Here is a 15,640-nt window from a genome sequence, read left to right as displayed (position 1 = left end):
CCTGGCTGAACCCAGCACACCTCAGAGCACTGCCAAGATGTAAACTGCAGCCTCTGTCTTGTTTAACTTGGAGTGAAGTTAGGACTGGAAGATAACTTCGGTACAGTGCCAGATTTTGTTCATTGTCCTTAAAAGTTATCATCTAAGGAAATAACTGCTCAGTTGAAATAAGACCCCTCGACCCAAGTTTACATTACATTTTCAATCACTGAGTTCCTAGGCGAATCATTTATGTGTTTGTTTGTGGGAAAATACACCCCCTCCCAAATGTTAGCCATAGGAAGAAACAGAAGACACAGGTTACAAAATATTTTCAAATCTCTGTAGATGTATTTTGGTATGATCTTGCCATTTTTAATTACTTATTGGTAGCATAAACAATAAAAAAATTGTTTCAGACTTACCTATGGTACAAAAACGTTATATAAAACATAACCATAAAATCTAACAACAACTTTGTCCTTAGTCACTGTTACTGATCCATTCAAAACAATTTCTGTAGTGATTCTATCGTTTGCAGAAGCAACTGAGATATTTTAATCCATACAAAAATGGACAAACAAATAATTAATAAAATTAAAAAATATTTAATTTTTTTAAAAGTCCAATCCAAAATAGTCCAGCAGTGCTCAACAACTTCATTTACATGACAGAAAGTGTAACTAGAACTGCAGGCATACACTTGTGGTACTGCATTTTCCAGGAGGTACAATATTGAATTTGCTCAATCAAGTTGTGTGCACAAGAAAACCTAGCAAAACCAGGCACCACCTCCAGTGCAAACAAAAGACATTTATGTAACTCAGTTGCTTAAATAACCACTTTCTGTAGGACTGAATAGCAAGTGAATGAGTGATTCCACAAATATGAATTCAGCACTAACATTTGAAGCCACCAAACACAAAGATGTAAACCAAAGCGTTGAGTTTAAACTATCCCCAAAATCCCAGTGTGCTTATGAACTGACCTGCAAGCAGTGGCCTTAATGCATGAGGCTGCACGAGACTCCAGTCTGACTGGTGCGGTAGGCATACCCCCAGGGCTCCAGATTTCCTGTAAATTCACTGTTCACATTACATTAACGTTCACTGATGGCTGGCTTAGCCCAGAAATGCACGCTGCACCCCAAACACTGTATTTGACTGACACACAGCTCTTGGTGCCCAACAAACCAGCCAGCCAACATCACCCAACACCCCAAAAACTTCCTCCAGTTTAATGAGTAACTTAAGTTCAAATCAGAAATGAACCTACAAGCCAATTTACTACGCAGCTCTGTACGTCTCAGCAGAAGAAAAAACCCACAAATGAACCCAAAGCATACACGCTACTGAGACCTAGCTTCTCCTAGAAGTCACTCTGAATCACTGCATTGCTAAGATTCCAAAGTGATTTTTAGTTGTCTTTACTTTGCAGACTTGGGATCCAGATTTGGCAAAGACCGCAAAAGCTTGGGCAAAGAAATGCCTGTTTAAACATAATACATACCTCAAAGTTCCGGGGCAGGCTCACCCCAAATTTACCACCGTTGGAGAAAACCTCTGGACTGGCTCCCTTTCTGCTTTTACAGTGCAAAAAGCCATCACCTCTTGGTACAACGAGGTCAAAGCCTACAATTATGACACCAATCAGTGCAGAAAAGTATGTGGCCACTATACACAGGTAGGTGTTGCATTTCTCCGCTTACACCGTGAACCAGCATTGCCATTTTGATGCAGAAACTCTAGATTTCTGTTGAAGATTTGATGAACTGTTTTCCAAGTGCTCTTGTCTTATTTTACGTTGGCATGCACAAGGTGTTCTCATGTCCCCATTTTAGGGAGGAAAAGAGTCACTGCATTATTATTGTAAACATGCCAGCTGTATTTTGTTTCCAGGAAGAAAACAGGACAGCCAGCAGTCAGATTTAGCCATTCAGTGGCCAAAACCCAGACAACGGCAATGGCAGCAGGTGGCAGCGCATGGTGGGACAAGGTCCCGGCTCTGGCAGACACCCTATGCATGCCAAGGGCTGGGGAAGCGCCAGCATGTAAAGAGATGTCTGCAGCTATGCAAGCATCACTTGCACATTTTTCCCTGCTACGATTCCCGAAGATCTAACCACATGGGAGGGCAGGACGGCTGGCAACAGTGGAGCTAGGGATTAGCTCTTGACCTGATACTACTTAATATTTTCTGCAGAGATAAACGTATGCATGTAGGACTGGAAGGGATGAGCTGAAGCTGGTGGGGGCGTCTGAATGACACATGCAGGTACTTGCTTGCAGAGAAGGTATTTGGATGCATATGCCATGAGAGGTGAGCACGCGTTGCTTTAGGCAAGAGTCAGCATCCAGAAACAGCATCTCACCTGGCACTAAAGCACAGTGCTGTTTACCATGTTGTTTGTAAAGGAGCAGCCCGGACAACTGCATGCAGGAGAATAAGAAAATAAGATTATTCTCACCTGGAGTCAGCGGTGATAGCGTAGGTAGAAGCTGTGTGTCTGCCCAGCTTTGGGAGGCATCCTTGTGGCTGCACCTTTGGGGAACCCCTTGTTCCTCTGCCTGCTTCCCAGCTGGGGAGGAGTTTCCCCCCTGGGTGCAGTTACCACAGCTACCACAACCACATCCCCAGCATGTGCCTCAGCTGGTGGCTGCCCGGGATGGGGAGGGCCCTGTGGTTCAGCCCCTCACCATCCTCTGGGATGAAGCTGCCTATGGCTGGTGTGGGGAGCAGTCTCTGCTCTGCTGCTGCACTGAGAACACCCTCAGCAGGCTGAGGAGTGTCCCCTCTTCCCAGAGCACCAAACAGGCCCAAACGGAAAGGGCCAGGCCTCCCCTTGGAGTTGGCAGAGGCAAGAGTGTGTTTCTTCATCTTCTGTGCTGCCAGGATCTCCCCACATCTCTCATGTAGTCACTTATCGCTGCTCTCATATCACACTCGGGTACCACCCCCCCTCTGCTTCTGTCACGGGGTTTATTTTTCCAGGACTGCAGCATTTGGCTGCACTGTAGTCTTTGAGCTGGATATAGGATGCTGGGTCAGGCTGAACAGCTTGTAGTAGGCAGAAGATCATTAGATGATGTAATGCCCTCATCTCCAGATTATCTTAGTCATGGCAGTGATGCTAGAAGGCAGGACCACAGCCTGGGCATGCTCATTCTCCCTGGTCCTCCTGTAACACCAGTGCCATCTGGGAATTTGCCTACACTTTTCCACTGGATTTAGTACGGCGCCAATCAGCCCTGGTAGGAGCTGTAGGAAAGCTAATGGATTGCCATGAAGCAAAGGAGGCGAACTCCACCTTCTCCTTTGCAAAAGAGGAAAACTACCTGTTACAGCCAGTTATTCTTTCTTTCCGTGTTGTTTTACTAAATGCCTGGTGAATTGGGCAAAACAATCGGGCTTTTTTCCGAGCACACTGTAATTCTGATATCCATCACTGCTGCCTTCCCCATGAAGCCTGCCCAAGGAGTGCTCCTCAGCCAATTCATTGTTGTGAAACAGTGTAGGGCTGGTCTTCTCCGTAACGCTTCAGATGCTGAAGCAAGGCCTTTGTCACCGGTGTACGCATCTGTCTTTGCAGATTGTTTGGGCTACAAGCTACAAGGTTGGCTGTGCTGTCCACTTCTGCCCCAGCGTGGCTCACTCCTCCATAACCAACGCAGCACACTTCATCTGCAACTACGGACCTGCGTAAGGTTTTTCATTACAAATATTTTACAGGGTTTGGGGTCCTGCCCCTTCCCTTCCACAGCGCACAACTTTATTAGATCAGTCTGTCTGTTCCTGTGTTTTGTGGAAGGAAACAGACCCCAAAACAGAGAAGGAGACACCTCTGTGCAACCAGCTTTTTTTGGCTAGGTGAGGGCTATGTACAGGCACTGGCAAAACGGTAAATTTTAAGATACTGAAATGAAAATACTGAAGTGATCTAGTGGAAGGTGTCCCTGCCCTTGGCAGTGGGGTTGGAACTAGATGGTCTTTAAGGTCCCTTCCAACACAAACCATTCTGTGATTCTATGATCATTTGAAAACTAATCCCTTGCTCCCAAGTGCCAAGACAGCCCCAGACGGTTGCCAAGGTACAAGCCTGAAGTCTGAAAATATTTACAGATGTGCCTGAAGAATTAAGCCTCTAGGTCAATGCTTTGGGTAAATATTAAAGTGTGCAATGCTTGCAGCTGCAGTCTTAGCTTTAACTTGAGAGCCTGGGGCTGAGGGCTGCTTGTGAGGCTGGGGCTTCTCAAGGCAAAAGTTTATCTGGACGTCTTTCATATGCATTGTCACTAGGATATGTGTTGCACCTGGGATGGATGGGTTTTTACCCTTCTCCAGCTAATTAATGACACCACACTTTAAACAGCTTTAAAAGCTATACATGAGTACCATGTTGGGCCAAGGCCATGCCAGCCCATAAGCTTGAGCAAGTTTGCCATTTCAGCTGTCCATGCTTCATCCTTGAAGGATATGTATCCTTGACCAGATACCTTGAAATGACACAGCTGCTGCTGTGCCAAAGCAACAAAACCGCTCCCACCAGAAGCCCCGCACCCAAACAGGCTGAGGGACCACTGCTTGAGCCAAAAGCCACTGATCACCCAGGGTAGCCTCTCCTTTCCCTTCTCAGCCCTTACTATGCACCCCACCATGCCAGATGGGGCAGAAACCCTGTGCACAGGCAAGCAGGCCCCTAGCGCTGCCAAGAGGTTTTCTCTGTCCCTTGAGCCTCACACCTGGATCTCCAAAAAACATGAGCTAAGCCTTCCTCCTTCTGCCTTTTAGCCAGGATATGTATCATGCAGAGGACCAAAATCATGCTGGATTGCTTGCCCTGTGTTGGCAGGGACCCCATGGGGTAGAGAAGCGGTGCCCTAACCCAACAGCACCCAGCAGAGCAGGCAGGGTGGTCTCTGAGGAGGTGAGGGGCTCCAGAGAGGGCTTTAAAGCTGTGCCTTTCCCCGCTGGGTGAGCACACTGCAAACAGGCTGTTGCATACTAAGAAGTGGGGTGGTATCACGTCCAGCTGTTGCTTTTGAGAAGCAGAGACTTATTTATCTAATCCTTAACTGTTTTACACTCTGCCAAGGCCCAAAGCAAGATGCATGCACTATTTCAATTCCTACAGCGAATACACTCCAAAGGATTTTCTTCAGCTTAGACCAAGCAATGAAAGCCTCACCTTGATTAATGTAATGAGCTTTTACCATGAAATTTAGCCCAGCTGAGACTGCACGCATATAACATCCCACCCCGTGTGCTCATGGGCAGTTTGAGGCATGCTGTAAATGTCGCCTCGGCCATGATCCAAGCAAAGCGAAGAACAGAGCTGCGTTTGGTGCCATATCAGGGGTGGGCAAGCAATTCCGAGCCAAGTGCCCAGGGGGTTTGAGAGCAGTGCTCCTTTCCTTCACAGTGGGAATTACCCCATGCGCCCGTACAGGTCGGGAGCGGCGTGCAGCGACTGCAACGGCGAGCGGTGTGCAGGCCAGCTGTGTCGTAAGTAGAAGCCAACCAGCCCTCCTCCCCACGCACACGGTGAAAGGGAAGGAGCACACGAAAGATAATGGCAGGAGGCATGCACGGTGCCCTCCTGTTCCTAAATATAGCCTGAAACACTTGGAGTCAGAAGCCAAGTGAGCAGTGATGCAGAAAGAGAGGGGAGGAGGGAGGAAAGAGCCTGTTTCCTGCCTCAGGGAGTGATGGGATGGGGTCTGCTCTTCGGGTACTGGAGGGTACAATACAGGAGATGTAGTGGCTGCAGTGTTAGGTGTTGTTACCCATGCCAGAAGTTACTGCTTGCAGATGCGGGAAGCACAGAATGGGCTACATGTCCCCTCCCCAGGGACTCCAGGATATCACTCAATGCGTGAGCTGTGGCTTGAGCGGGTGCAGGTCCAAGCAAGCCCTGCCCCTGCCATGCTGCCGTGGGAGGGGAGAGTTGCCGCGGCACTGCCAAAGCGACTCGCTCCAGTGAACATCAGCCAGGCCATCTGCTTTCCCTAAGCATGGGGAGGGAACCAGGCTGGCACGCACGAGCCCTTCATGCGGATGTGGTGCTCAGCCTGAGTCCCTGCGGCCCACCCAATCCTCCTGCACTTGGATTTGCAAAGGCTGGATGGAGTCAGGAGGGGAGAAGACCTTCTGCAATTCCTGTAGAAAGGACAAGGCGCTGTGCTGGGGACATCTCCCCAAGGGGAGCTGCGGATTTGATCAAACTATTCCCTAGTACCCAACCCTGGGAGAATTAACGGAGCGGGAATGTGGTGTTAAAACACCAGCACCTCAGGAGGGAGAGGGAGATGCATGGGACTGTTAAATGTTAGCTACAGGCTGAGGATCCTAAACACAAGGCAAAGCCCAAAGGGATCTTGTGAAGCCCACCTAGGAGGGTGAGAACTCTCTATGCCAGCCACTGATGGGGGGAGAAGGCAACAGTGGGATCAAGTGCTCCTCAGCAAAGCCCCAAGAGATGCTGGGGGGCTCCCCCAGAGCCAGCAGGTCTTGCTTCTTCCTGGAAAGAAACGCAGCTCCCGTAGCTGCATTTGTGAGCCCATGACGAGGCTCACACTTCGCTCCCGTTTGCTAGACTCAGGTTGTCTATAATGGGTAAGTCTGCTGACGTTCACTTCTTTTCTCTCACCAGAAAACGCAGAGCGTGACAAAGTCATTAGTAAGTACCACCAAAATCACTGCTTCCATTTGCTGCCCTTGGTGCAGTTATACTTGAAAACAAGTAACTTTTTCTGTTCATAGGTGATTCCAAGTGGCGTCCAGATTGGGACAGACCTGCATGTGACGAGTACTGCATCACCGTTATTGTTTTGAGGCCGTTACTCCTTATACTGACAATTCTGGCCACCTGGCTCCTACCAAAATACTGGTCTATAGCACCCGCCAGTGAGTGACACACAGGCAGAAGACCAGGGGAGTACTTAGGTCAACCCACCCCTTCCCTGCACACGAGTTACTGGCAGCGCAGAGACCAGTAGAAACATTGTTTGCATCCACAGGTGATTCACAAATCCCAGCTCCATTTCAGGCAGCAGCTGGGAGAGCTGGTAAGCCACTTTCTCATTGCAGAACGAGAGGAACCAGAACCCGTAACTGGTTTTAAATTGCCCGTGCGTTTTTTGAAAGTGGAGCGGTGTGAGCAGAATCCGGTGGGTAGGGGAGCACGCTGCCCAGGAGCTTCCAGCCACGCTTGCTTAGGAAGGCCTGGAGGGTGCCCAGCCCCGGAGCCTGTCCCCAGCCCCAGCCGAGGCTGCAGGCAGAGCACCCACCGAACGTTTTCCTTGGACATTCGTACAGCAAGATGCAGAGTAGCCGGGAGAGGTTTTTCATTTAAAAGTTCTTTTTAAAGAATTTTTGGACCCCTGTGAGGGCTGGCATTTGCATCCTGTGGCAGGCAGCGCGTTTCCCAGTCACGCAGCGCAACTGGGGCCACTAGTACTTCTATTTGCTTCCAGTTTGGTTTTAAACACACACCATCTGTGCCAAGACATAGCTTCTCCGGGATACACACATGATCATGTGTCGCTGCCATCTTTCCTGTGGGTTTTTCCCTCTTTTTTCTGAGCATAGAGTTTTTCGCTGCTGTTTTAAACAATAAATCATTATTTCCTGCTTCCCATGTATGGCAACCGTGTATTAGCAACATGACCTAAAGCTCAACTGCTGGTGCACAAAACATCTCCGCATTCAGGTCCAACCCACACACAGTGCTGAGAAACACGACGCCGGCAGACGGCATAAACCTCCACATAAATCACGTCGTGCCCGTGGTTATGCCTTGGGTTCACCAGCTGCCAAGGGATGAGTCTCCCGCAACCCACACACCCGGAGCAGGCTGAACGCAGCGGTGACCACTGCCATGCTCAGCTGGGCACAGCTCCTGCTGACCACAGTCGCTCTGCGCAAGCGGGGGCTGGAAGGAGCAGAGCTGCACAAGCTCACAGCCCGGCTGCAGCGACCCACACCTATTCGGAGGCAGGTTTAGCTGTCTCTGGACCATGACCCTCTGCAGAACACCGACACACACCGCTGTGACAGAAGCCGGTCGCCACTTAGTTTCCGGGGTACTGCCCCTGCAGTACCTGTCAGTGTTTCACCACACCCACTCCCAACCCCACCGCTGGTGTGGATCTTCACTGAAAACACTGAAACTGGGATCCAAAGTTTCTCAACTTATTCTTCCAGGTTGTTAACTGCTTGCACTGGAATCAGCATCACAGCGTTTCCTCATTAAATCATTTTTCAAAATGCAAATATGGCAGGGGACAGAATTCCCAACTTTGCCCTTGATGTATCTTTACATTCAGTTTGTTGGCTGCCAAAGCCTCCGAGGTCAAGAGGCCACAGTCACAGGTGGGAGATGAGCAGTCTCTTTTCCACGCTTCAGCGACCAGGGCCCCAGTACACATGCTGGACCATGTGTGAGAGAGCCAAGCTCCGCTCTGTCTTCCAAACTAGCCAGATTAGGGTGTTCAAAAAAAAATATCCCCGTTGCAAAAGTAAGGCCGTGGGTCTATCTATTAAAATGTACAGCTGTTTTCCTCCCCACTTGCCTTTTTGCTGCTCTCTTCCATGCAAGACCCAAGCCTGGGGCTTCATGTGCTGCAAAGCCCCTGCTGAAAATCCCGTAAGGATGGCAGGCAGCACGTGGGCAGCAGGCCTCGCCCCGTGCACGCGCTCTTGCACCTGGCTCCCACACCAGCACAGAGCCTGGGAGAGCGTCTGCACGGGCAACTGGATCCTACTGCTGCAAAGAGAAATGGAGGAGAGGGAAGAGCACACACTGCTGTGTCCAGGGAGCAAAAATGAGCTCAGAAGGAATTCTCCCCTGCTTAGTTTAATCTACGCTTGGTCTCCAGGAGAGTAAACAGAATGAATAGAGAGCTCTTAAAGTTCAAAACATTCATGGTGCTGTCATTTAACTATATACCTCAGCAGCTCTAAGGGAATGCTGTGGAAAAACCTTCATTAAAAAAAGGGTAAATCACTGGGGCTTAGGGAAAAACCACCCCCAAACTGTACAACATGGGATCTTTCAAACAAAAAAGCCTGAAAGCCAAGAAGTGAAAGCTGAACGAGTACTGCATCTCCTCTTAAGTGACCACACAACTGAAAGGCACACCAGGGCTCATGTCACCTCCTAGCCTCAAGGGCAAGCATCTGAGCCGTTTCTCAACACACACATACTGGCTCTTTCACCACATATATTCTAAGTTCTTATCCATGTATGCAAATAGGGAAATGGCTGTGTTTTCACTTACGAGTTTCAAATAAAAGGTCACTAAACTGAAAGCAGCGAGTTGCAATATTCCAGGATAATGATTTCCACTGCCTGTGCAGGTGATCAGAATTCCCAAACCAACAGTCATGAAATTGGTGTGGATAAACCACCTCCTCATCATTACATTTGCTTCTTTAATCTCAGAAGCATGAAACGAGCAGATGTTGCTTTTAGGGTGAACTTTGTTTTATCTCAATTTGCATTTTCAGGAAACTAAAATCCTCTAAACTTCCTTTAAAAAAGGGGAAGGGACTCAAAGGAAAAAAAAATAAGAACACAATTCTTAGACTTTCTTGCAAGCAAGAAATAAACTGAGGATATATTTAAAGATAAATAAATCAAGAATATATTTAAAGAAAGATAACAAGAGTTTATGCTTTCCCTGCAGCACGTTCTCTCTACCACATTCTGTCTAACAGCCTCCAGGATAATACTAATAAATGACAGCTTATTAACAGCATTCAAGGAAGATTATGGTTTGTCTAATTCTCACATGAAGCTGTGAGCTTGTTTCCTGGAAAACAACATGTAAGCTGTGCAGCAGATGACTGATAAAAAGATTTAAGAACAATGTATTAAAATAGTTTATTAACACCAAGACAAGACACTCAAAATTAATCAGCTTTTACAGAAGCAAAAGCATAATACAGTAATAAATCTTGCATGTTTTGCAGAAGTTATCACCGTAACTGAGGCTGCGTATAGTCTGGAAGTCTTTCACAGAATTACCTTAAACTCCCACCGAGTTCTCTGACCCAAATGTTTCACATCCTGCATTAAGCTCCTAAATGTTTCCACTACGAAACCTCCCCTTTAGGCAGATGGGTATTACTCAAATACACTCTCTTACTTTCTCAAACAACACAGCAGCGCACATGTTCTTCACCAACCTTGGCAATTCTGCACAGCTGCTTCAGGTCCCGTAGGTAATGTGAGCCTATGAAGAGAGAACGTCTTCCTACCTTGTCATTCCGTGCCCACGTTATACTGACAGCAAAAGGTCCCAAATCGTCCAAGCGCGAAAACAGTTGTTGACGTAGGAGAAAAGTAAGCGTATCAGGTGGTGAACTACTTCTTTTTCTTCTTTTTCTTTTCATCTGCTGCGATTTTTAACTTGACTTCTTCCACAGGAAGTGCTCCCAATTTCTTCTTCTTTGCATTCTTTACCTTTTCCTTGATAGCTTCAAGGTCAATTTTTTTCTCGGTGGAGGCTGCGTAGTAAAAACCACGAAGACAGCAGACATGAATTTTACTTTTTCTAAATTTTAACAGTCTACAAGATGACTTCATATGTAAACACAGTAAACTGCATCCTGGGACATTGCTCAAGACTCGGTTTATGTTCACTAATGATTTTATAAACTATTTTAACAATGATTTTTGTTGAAATTACTATTACCCACAAACCCCTTTCAGCAGAATTCGAAGAACAGTCATATAAGAAAACACCAGGCAAGTGCATCTGAACACAGATGCCACACACTGCACACATACGCACTATTATTGCCCACGCCTCAGCCCACAGATGACCTCCTCCAAAACCCATAGACACACACACGCTTTCCTGGACACAGGCCTGCTGGCTCGGTTGGTCTCACATGAGAAGAAATTCATTATCGAGTTCTTACACCCAGAGAAGCTTTCATGGTGTTTTGTCTTTTTCACGTACCTAAGCTGGTAAGATCCCAAACATGCCTCTCCCATCCTTACACTCCTTCCCTGGCCATCCATTAACAGCCTCTGTTGGAAACCGGATGGGGTGGGCTGAGAGGGTATGACACAGATTTTTGATCTGATCCCTGCATCATGACCTTTACCAGAGCCTTCTACAGGGAATGCCAGAGTCCTCGAGTAACGCCTAATGCTGAGCAACATGAATAACCTCCCCTGATGTTCACCTAGGTGATGGCAATTTCTCTTTTGGGCACAAGTCATGAGTTCGGATCTCATTCTTCTATCTCACACACTTAATTCCTACATCTCAGTGTGCAGCAGCTGCCCTTCCTGGATCTTGGTTCTTCTCTACATACAAACTATTGCTGTCATTTATTCTTGAAGGATTTTGGGACAAAACACAGGGCAACTAGAAAAGCACAGTATTTGAGATACAGAGTCAATAGCAGGATTACTGAAAATGTGCTGCCATCACAAGTAAGTACTATATCAGTGCTGCAGAACAGATGCTTTTTGAGAAACGTGAACTTCTCAGTGCAGTATATAGAAAGAAAAAAGAAGGCTTGTTTCTCTAGTGCATAAAAACCAAATCATCTGAGAACACAAGTTCTTACTCTGCACTGAGTGTGGTTTTACTTTAACTTTTAGAAAAGCTATTTATCCTATCTTATAGCAACACTTACTCATGGCATATGGTTTTCCAATCAGGTGTTCCTTTTGGGCTTCTTTTTATTAACAGAAAAGCCATTTGAGTGCAAAAGTTAAGGCAGCTTCACTAGAAGACTGAAAACTGATGTAGCCAGAACAACCAGTTGAGATGGTCGTCCCAGTTTCTCCATCAGGAAAATGTTCTACAGAGAATTGTCATTCTATAGGCACAGGATTCTGGGCTGCATGATCTTCCTACTGCCCCTGGCAACTACAGGCATGGATTTAACCACCAGGATGGTTTTGCATGACCTTTCTTATTATTTCCTACAGCTGCACCTCTGCAAAATCACTCAACCTACGAATTAACAACAAAAGGTTTTAGAGCAGGAAGACAATAAACAGTTACCTTTCTTTGTTTTCACAGCTGGCTTTTCCTTTGGTGGGATAAAAGCTTTATTTCTTTCTTCTTGTCTTTTCTTGACTGCATCTGCTTGCTTTGCCTAAAGTCACCAACAAAATGGTCAAGTATCAGTACAGCAGGGCAAAAGCGAGCAAAAAAAAAAAAAAATCCAAGTCATCAGTCAAATACTTTTTAACTGAACTGTGGGTTAGAACAACTTTACCTTTATCTCTTGCACTCGCTTTCGTTTCTTCTGTCTGTCTTTCAAGAAGTATTCACCACTTGCCAATTCTTTATCAATCTGCAGACGAAAAGTACCGAGACGCTTTAGACAATTATGCATTACAAGCCAGACATGTAACATCAGGAAGTCAGAAATCGACAGAAAGGGCCTCCCAACCTCTTGTTATCCAGAACAGGATTTCAAGCCATGCTATATTCCTGCAATAACCAAATAAAGTTTCAGCTGACCTGGCTTTCAGGCTGTGGAGGCGGGAACGGCGTGTACTCCTTCTTAGTATTTTTCTTCTTTGGTTCCTTGCGTTTTTTCAAGTTCTTCTTCTTGAACTTCGGCAAAAATCTTTCCCAGCTTTGTGACCTCAGTTCAGGATCTTTTGATAATTCTCTTTTGATCATCAAAGTCTTCAGTAGTTTTAGAATGTCACAAAGAAGTTATTAAAAAAATAGTATTACAGTAGTAGCCAAGAGTTCCACGCTACAAGTTTTACTAAACTTTCTCACAGTGAATATGCTGCATCCAAACCTTCCCTCTCTCACTTCGGTAAGAGTAGAGGGGTTTAATCATGAACAGGAAAACTAGAAAGATATGCATGTCCCAAAACAGGGACAGAATGCACTGGACAAGGTGCCTCAGTTTAAATCAGCAGGTATCAAGCAAACAACCGAAGGGACAAAAAGTCTATACACATTTTCCTTTTGATGTTCTCTCAAATACTGTCAAGAATATTATGGCAATATATCCTGGGAAAATGGAGGATATGAAAGTCAGATGTTTCTGAAAGCAGCACACTACAGAAATTCTCAAAAACAGATTACCACACAGAAACATGTCAATTATTAACATTATTAATTAACATTGGTTATAAACTCTGAGAAGAAATAGTATTCTCTAGTAAACAACAATGCACAGGGGACCATGCTGACCTTAATGTTATATATGGGATGTATATTCTTCATTGTGTCCAGAACAACTTTTCTAACCTGTATTTAATAAAAAAGAAAAGGAAGAGAAAACTCAGCAAGTATTTCATATTCTAATCAATTAAAATACCAGGCATACTTCCACTCCCCAGCCCTGCCCCCAAAAGTAGGTAGATTAAAAAAAGCTAACGCTCATGGCTAACTGGAAGGCCCAGCACTTCAGAAATATCAGCAACACCGTCACAGTTCTAATATACTCCAGCACACCCCACAAACATTACTTTATGCTACCAGTGATTTTACGCTGTCATGAGAAACTCTTGCTTTTGACAAGCATTCTTCTCCCACATAATTACTAAAAACATTACATGTTCCTTAAGGTTATATATCATTAACTCTACAGTATTTTCACTTCTACGCCTCTTATCCAAAACTACAAAAATTCTTGCTAAAAAAACCCAACAGTATTTTACAAATACTTTTTTTCTTCCACAACAGAAAGATCTCAAGTGTCTACACAAAATGCAGCAGCTAAGACTACAGACATTCATGTAAATGTAGCCCACTAACACACAGCTGCAAAGTCAGTGAGATACTCTTCAAGTTTGCCTCTCATCTGCTCTTGAGCTGGGCACAGAAGTAAACTACACAACTGCTCATCTGCCTCCTCTTACCTCTTTCAGCCCACTAAAGGGTCCAAGAGCTGAAACAGTGTTGCCTTGCACCATAATATAACAGTTTGTTAACAGTTCCAGGGCCTACACCAAAAAAAAAGAAATTAAGTTAGGTGAAAACTGAAGACCTGACACAAACTGGGGTCTAAGAATTTTCTGGTTACTACGCCTATCAGAAATACCTTCAGAGTAGATCCTTTTGGCCCAAGAAGTCGTCCTCTTCTTTTTATAAAAGTCTCTCTCTTCCTCACCAGAGAGCCTATTTTAATGATGTCACATGCAACATCATCCTGGAGGATACGAACTGCCTAAAGGAACAAGCAGCAGGCAATATCATCTGAACGCAAATGTATTATTTGGAAGAGTCAAGAGAATACTGCAGTTTAGTCTTCTCACTTCCCCTTCAGATATATTTACTTTAAATAAATAGTCTATTCTACTTGACTCACTTGAAAGTCCCACAATTTGTAAAATGTACTACAAGTATTGTGACAGAATTTGATATAAACATCCAGGATTTGACACTGACCTGTTCAAATGGAACGCTTCTTGCCAAAAGTTTTATTAAATCTCTAGCCCTAATGATAATATATGGATCAAAAGTCTTCTTAGTGGTAGTGACAGTCATGCTTCCTTCAATTAGATCCAGCGTCGCTTTCACATACTGCAGTATTTAAATAGAAATAGCAAATCAATCTCTGAATAAGAACTACAGATTTCATCTTTGGCAGCAGTAAGTTAATAAACAGAATGCTACATACTCAATGCAGATCTATTTTTCCAAATTCTCTAAAGTGACTTTCAGCTTGAGAAGACTGACACACAAACGACTAAATATATGCGCCACAAGGCCTGGAACACCACCTCCCTCATCTCCTTGAATTCAGGCCCAACAAAGTCGTCACTGCCTGGATGAGGAGACGCTGCTGCAGAGCTTTGCTGATAACGTCTGTAAAGAACTGCAAGTCTGGTGGCACAGACCTTCACCGATTTTCGATGCAGTAACAAAATGACACTACCAATTCCAAGCACAGGCACAGCGAAACATATACAAATACAGTATCAGAAAAGCAACTTGCACTACTTTTATGAGTTTAAGCAACACCTGTAACTCCCAAAAGATAAAACACAGTATCACAATTAGTAAGTACACATACATGGTCACTCAAGGCTTTCTGGACGAGTGGCCAGCACTCTTTCAAGTATGGTTCTCTGTACTTTGGGAATAACGTTGCAAAACTGCTTTCCTCCAGCAGCCCTTTGGGATTATCTTCTCGTGTAAAGGCTGGCTCCTTCCATCCATCTGGCACAGTGAGAAGCTCAGATTCATCAACTGTTACAGGAGACAAGAAAAGTTGTTTATTTTCTTCTCTTTCATCAGAGGCTATTACTTCTCCTTGTTCAACTATAAAAGATACAATAACTGAAAGCAGAGACTTGTATTCTGTTTAATACACTGTTTAATGCATTTTGCATCTCTTCGGGCCTTAAAGAAATTACTGCTTAAAGCTATTTATTTAAAAAAAAATATTCCACAACCGAGATACGCGTTTCGGGTAGGACATTACAGAAGAAGCCATCCCAGGCTGAGGGAGGCAAGCAGAGTACTGCGATTTTTCCCCGCCACAAGGCACCGCCGCGCCCGGCAGGCCGGGCAGCAGCCCCCCTCTCCCACGCTGCCTCTCCGCTTACACGAAATCGCGGTCAAGCTTCTCAGCCCCTGCTTGTTTTAGGAAACCGGGGAGACCCCCAGCATCGGGACGAGGCAGCAGGCCGCGGCCACGGGTGGCCCCTCAGGCCAAA

General features: G+C 45.5%; 2 protein-coding genes across 2 annotated transcripts; one reads left to right on the top strand and one right to left on the bottom strand.

Annotated features, from left to right (window-relative positions):
- Positions 1-1,399: 1,399 nt before the first annotated feature.
- LOC104506095 (glioma pathogenesis-related protein 1-like) lies at positions 1,400-6,890 on the top strand (the record flags this gene model as incomplete). Its single annotated transcript, XM_010146914.1, has 5 exons — positions 1,400-1,662; positions 3,569-3,678; positions 5,399-5,481; positions 6,629-6,655; positions 6,739-6,890. Coding segments are annotated over 5 exons (635 nt in total), but the record flags the coding sequence as incomplete, so codon positions are not given.
- A 3,455-nt stretch (positions 6,891-10,345) lies between these two features.
- KRR1 (KRR1, small subunit (SSU) processome component, homolog (yeast)) lies at positions 10,346-15,170 on the bottom strand (the record flags this gene model as incomplete). The annotated part of the gene is made up of 9 exons (XM_010146913.1): positions 10,346-10,488; positions 12,009-12,102; positions 12,226-12,303; positions 12,474-12,644; positions 13,167-13,223; positions 13,838-13,921; positions 14,020-14,145; positions 14,367-14,501; positions 14,995-15,170. Coding segments are annotated over 9 exons (1,064 nt in total), but the record flags the coding sequence as incomplete, so codon positions are not given.
- Positions 15,171-15,640: the final 470 nt, after the last annotated feature.

The sequence above is a fragment of the Eurypyga helias genome, unplaced genomic scaffold, assembly GCF_000690775.1.
Source record: "Eurypyga helias isolate BGI_N326 unplaced genomic scaffold, ASM69077v1 scaffold35502, whole genome shotgun sequence".
Classification (NCBI taxonomy): domain Eukaryota; kingdom Metazoa; phylum Chordata; class Aves; order Eurypygiformes; family Eurypygidae; genus Eurypyga; species Eurypyga helias.
This window is presented reverse-complemented; position numbering and strand designations above follow the sequence as displayed.